This window comes from Pteropus vampyrus, unplaced genomic scaffold (genome assembly GCF_000151845.1).
Source record: "Pteropus vampyrus isolate Shadow unplaced genomic scaffold, Pvam_2.0 Scaffold36, whole genome shotgun sequence".
In the NCBI taxonomy this organism is placed as follows: domain Eukaryota; kingdom Metazoa; phylum Chordata; class Mammalia; order Chiroptera; family Pteropodidae; genus Pteropus; species Pteropus vampyrus.
The window spans coordinates 4,522,951-4,528,351 of record NW_011888817.1 but is presented as its reverse complement, the minus strand read 5'-3'; the positions used below and the strand labels follow the sequence as shown (position 1 = coordinate 4,528,351).

The 5,401-nt window shown below is 51.9% G+C and overlaps 1 protein-coding gene across 2 annotated transcripts in view; it reads right to left on the bottom strand.

Moving 5' to 3' along the window:
- LDLRAP1 (low density lipoprotein receptor adaptor protein 1) overlaps positions 1–1,771 on the bottom strand; it is a 15,942-nt gene extending 14,171 nt beyond the window's left edge. Inside the window, exons 1-2 of one of the 2 annotated variants that reach the window (XM_023529178.1) lie at positions 1,603–1,771; positions 693–805 (exon numbers count right to left, since the gene is read on the bottom strand). In XM_023529178.1, the coding sequence (XP_023384946.1) occupies positions 693–805; positions 1,603–1,698 (209 nt within the window). In that variant the 5' untranslated portion in view covers positions 1,699–1,771. The remainder of the gene's footprint in view (positions 1–692; positions 806–1,602) is intronic. The other variant, XM_023529177.1, reaches the window with a different exon arrangement.
- Positions 1,772–5,401: the final 3,630 nt, after the last annotated feature.

Below are 5,401 nucleotides of genomic sequence, written 5' to 3'. Positions count from 1 at the left end.
GACAGAACTCGGGCCTAGGTGTCCTGGTCCCAGTTCAGCCATTACCTCATTGTGAGGCCTTGGGCAACTCCTTCTCTGGGCCTCAGCTTCTCCAACTATAAAATGAGCCTGGGCTATCCTATCCCTTCTAGCTCTGAAATCCTACAGCTGACCAGCCAAGAGAGGGGTGGGTAGAGTCTGAGGCTCCAAGGGCTGGGCTCTGCCTCTTCATAAACAGCTCCCACCACCACCACCATCACAGACAGATACCATGTACACTGTGGCCTCAGGCTCTGCCTTCGGATATTACCTCATTTAATTATCACACTTCCCTGCACGCCTGGACAGATGTCCAGCGCAGAGCTGCTGCATTCACAGCAGAAGGGCAATGACTCTGCAACTCTCTGCTCCAAGCCTGACTCAGCAGCATGCTTGTGGGGGAGGGCGGTTCCCAGTCCTGATCAGGCCTCAGCTGCCTGCTTCAACTAGTGCTCATGACAAGAGCCACTGCCATTTAACCAAGTGCCCACTGTGAGCCAGGCACTGTGCACTCAGCACTTCATAACAACACTATAAGGCCAGATCTGTTTCCATTGCCATTTATAGATGAGGAAACTGAGGCTCCAAGGTCACTCAGACAGGAAGTGGCAGAGCCTGGATTCAGACAGGGCATCTACCCACTGCCCCAGGGGCAGAATGAATTCTGAGCATACCTGTAAATGGACACGTTCTCAATGAGCTGGTTGGTGATGCTGTCGGTCAGGATAATCCCCCGTGGCGTTACCTTGAGAGTTACCTTCTGCAGCTTCTTCCCGCTGGCCTTGGCCTTGGGGGCAGACATGGGTCAGAGGAGCCTGCTTGCCTGCCTCGCCTGAGACCCATTCTTGTGGGTTACACCTAGCTGCTCTAGGCCCCAGACTCCAGGCCCATATGAGGCCTCAGCTTGGGTGACCAGCACTTTCTTCTAATAACAGGGACAACTGCTGCTCACTGAGCACTGTTGTCTGCCAAGCGCTGGACCTCGAGTCATCCTCACAGGCAGCAGGGCTTCTTCCCAGGAGGAAATGGACTCAGAGGTTAAGGGACTTGCCCAAGGATACACAGCTAGAAGGGATCTCAGACTCTGGGCAGTGAGTGGACTATCACAGTGCAGCAGGCTGACTCCTGGGGACTCTGCTCCACACACTGACTATACCAGGGCCTAAGCTGGAAGGGTCTGAGGTCACCAAGGGAGGTAGATTTACAGGGCCCATGTTTACTCAGAGCTGGGGAGGGGAAAATGTGGTCCCTGGTGGGCTACCCTGTCCCTCAGGCCATAGGGCAAGTGGTTGGGTGACAGTGACCTCCCTCCCTACTCTTCCCTAGCACTAAATCACCAACCCTTAGGCATGGGGCCTAAGTTGGGGGAGGGGAGGCTGGGAGAGGCCATGGCCACAATTGCTGGAGAGGAGGACACTGACGCCGACCCTGCGAGCCCAATGGTTTCCCTCTACCAGAGTCCCTGAACCAGATGCAAGGGGACTCAAGGGCAGGGACAGCTCAGATGGGGGTAATAAGCAGGGGACGAGGAGCACCCCAGGAAGAAGCTGGCCCTGGTTCCCGGCTCCCCTGACTGGGGCTCACCGTGGCCACGATCCTCTTGACGGCGGCCGCAGACAGCTCCTCGCCCTTGGGCTGCTCCACCAGCGTCATGCCCAGGTACTTGAGGCTGAAGAGCATCCCCTCGAGCAGTGTCTCCCGAGTGTCTGTCCAGTTCTCTGGCAGCTCTGGGCAGGAAGATGGGAACCTCAGAACCTGCTGGGCAGGACCACCACAGCGACAGCTCTTGCAGCCCCCATTTTCCAGGGAGACCCAGCAAGGGGCATTAGAGTCCCGCCATCTACCATTATTTTTATATTTAATAAAGAGTTAACATTTTCTAGTACACAGTAAGCACCTGGTAAGAAGCTTTATATAAAATATTCTCATTAATCCTCCTGAGAACCTATGAGGTAGACACTTTATCATACTGACATTTACAAAGGCACTGAGGCCCAGGGAGGCAAAATCACATAACCAAGTCCAAAGAGCCAGCAAGTACAAGAGCCAAGATTCAAACCCGTACTTTCAGGTCCAAAGCCCAAACTCAATTTCAGTGCTAACATTTGCTGAGCACAAACTATGTCATTTTCTTACTGACTCTTCACTGTAATCCTGTGAGGTAGATATTATCTCCACCTTAGAGATTAGGAAACTGGGGCTCAGAGAGGCAGTCACCAAAGACCACAATGAATAAAAGGTTGGGGTCAGAATTCAAACCTGGGTGGTTTCCACGGCCCCAGCCTGCTCTGCTCTCCTCCATCTGCACAGCCATAGAGATCAAGTAGGGAGGAAAGAGAGAACAGGCCAAAGAGAGTCAGGTGAGGTAAGGGTCGAAGGAGGGAGAGGTGACTGCTCATATGACATCATATGAAGGCCACCTGAAAATGGCAGATCCGAGTTCATATCCCAGCTCTGTTTCCTACCACCTGCATGGTCTCGGGGAAGTCCTCTCTCCTCTTTGAGACTAATAGTGTCTGGGCTGCAGTAATGGCACAGACAGAGCAGGGCACATGGGAAGGGTCCTCTAAAACCGTGACCACCACCGAGGTCAGGAAGGTTGGGAAATGAGAGGATAAGCCCGGCTCACTGATGGCGAGAGAGACCAGAAGGGAAAGGTGGAAAGAGGCCCCCACCTTGCCCCACCCACATGAGAGAGGGCCCTGTGCAGGAAGAGGGACAGCAGGGGAAGTGTGGTCTTCATTGGAGGTGTTAACCATCTCCAGGGTTCATCCCCAGCAGCTGAGGCCCAGAGGCGTCAGATCACTCAGCTGAGAAGCAATTAGGCCAGAAGAAGGAAGGTCTCCAGGGATCCTTGCAAGCCCATCACCAGGACGAATGAACACCCTGTGCTCCTGTCTGTTAGAGCCCTTTGTCTATCCCTCACCATCTTCTCTCAGATGCTACAACTGTAGGAAGTATTACAGATGAGGAAACTGCATTTCACCCTCATACACAGTCTTGGATAGAGTAGGATCCAGACAGGAATCAGCTTCCAGGGGCTACCATAGAGATGGTCAGGGCCAGCTTCCCTAGACCATTTCCTGGGAGGGGAGCTGAGAGAAGTCCTGTGCCCTCCCTGTCTCCTCCTGGGACTCTCACTGGTTCTGATGGATGAGCCACAGGAAGAAAGTTTAGGACTGGGCATCAATGGTTCCAGAGTAGCTGAGGCCCTGGCAGGGTCTGTTCTACCCCTCCTAGCAACTGTCCGAGAGCTCTGGTTCTCCAGTGGCTCTGAATCCTTCTCTACCAGCCAGAAGGAGCTTATATACCCACATATCTCTGGGTTTGACTTGAGCAAGCCACTGTCCCTCTCTGAGACTATTTCCTCGCCTGAGAAAGAATGCATGTGTGTTTGGTGTGTGTATGGGGTGGGGGTAGAGGGAATACAGAACTTACATGTATACCCAGGCCCCTGGATTAAGATCCAGGTGAGCAGAGATTTGTTGACTAGTCATCCAGAACCTGGCATGAAGCTGACCCTCAATATCTGTTGAGTGAAAGAGAGACCTCGGCAACCCCAAGGCTTTGTTCCGACCTGCAATACCTCCAACCCCATTCTTAGCTCTGGCCCCTGGCCCACTGCCCTTCAGCCCTAGCCCTTGGGCCTCCACCCAAACACGAGGCCCAGCCCTCACTGAGAAGATCCCGAAGTTACCCTATCCTCTGTCCCATCAGCTATGAGCCTATATTTCATTTAATCCTCCAAAAAGAATCAGAAAGTCCTGAGGTGTCCTAGTCCTGGATTGGGTGATGGGGGCCTAGGAGTAACTCAGATATGGGCTTTGCTCTTAAAGAATACCACTATGATCGTGAGGACAAAACAGACTTCTCAAGTAACAAAGATGACAATAATCACAAAGCAGCAGCTCGCACCATTACCTCTAACACTCATGGCTACCTTGCAAGCAGGCATTTTTTCATTCCCATTTCACAGATAAGGAAACCGAATATGTCAAATTAGCTGTCCAACTGACTCTAAAGCCCAAGCTCCTATCCATTAGGCCATACTATCTTCCCATGAGGCAAACTACCTTAATTTAAGCAAAAGGTCAGGGAGAAGTTCCTAGAGCCAGAGGTATTTCTTCTCACAATTCTTAATTCCTGAGGCTTTTCCTCTGTCAGTAGATACCATGACTACCACTTTCAACCAGAAATCCTTCTAAGCAAGAATGGCAAAGTAGGTGCTGCAGTACCTCTTGCCTGTGTCCTTGGCAGACATTGCTAATCAATTACACCTCTATTCCATCTGGTTTATAGGCTTTGGACTGTTTCTCAACACAAGGCTCCAGGCAATACCAGTCGATCAGGCTTGGCCTTGTTCAGCTCATTATTCATCCCTGCCCTAGGGCAAACTACCCTCCCCACCTCATTTCCATGTCCCCATTCTTCCATTTCCTCTGGCTCAGCCCTTTCCTGGCCCCTCTCCAAAGCCACTTCCGCTCCCTCCATTCCAAAGGGCCAAAGCTTGCCAAGGTCATGGACGACCTCTTTGCTGTCAAAACATTCCCCAGCCCTCCTTGACCTCTGAAATGCTCAGCATTTTTCTGCATTCCTCCTTCCCTAGCCTGGCCCTTCCCTTATTCTACAGCCACCTGGAAGAGGGCCCTAATAGAATGGTTGGCACTCATCAGCCTTGGAGACCTTATGCCCAAACCCCTCACTTGACAGATGATGAAACTGAGGCCCATAGAAGATGCAAGGTCACACAAGTCAGAGGACCCTCCAGCTCCCAACACAATACAAGCAATTCTCACTATAGGCAATAATGTTGAGGCGTTACAGGTTCCCCGGTCTCCTCTCCCACAATAACCCTGCATGCACACACGCACATGCACACACACACGCATACACACACGCACACAACAGAGGCTCCAACCATGCAGGGATCCTTCCTCATGATGTAATGCTTACTTTCCCACTTCTGTCTTTGCTCAAATAGTTCCCTCTACCAGAAATGCCCATCCCCTCGCCTGATCAAAAGTTTCGTACTGGCCTCCTCCAGGAAGCCTTCTTTCAGGCAGTATAGCCTCGCAGTTAAGAGCAAAGGCCTTTATCCTAGAATTCCAGTTCTGACACAGTGGCTTTGAGCACATTACCTTCCCTGAGTCTCAGTTTTCTCATCTATGAAGTAGTGAGAAACAACAGTCCCTGGCTCTTAGGGCTGTTCTGACCCGTTGATGAGATAATAAAATGTAACGTATGCAGCAGAAGGCCCCACCCACAGTTACGCCTCCCACGGGGCCTCGTCCCTCCTGTCAGTGGGTTGCTCCTGCTTCTTGAGTGTGGATTTTCTTCTCTTCCTCCCAGAGCCACATCATCCATCGCCAAGCAGCTGCCTCTT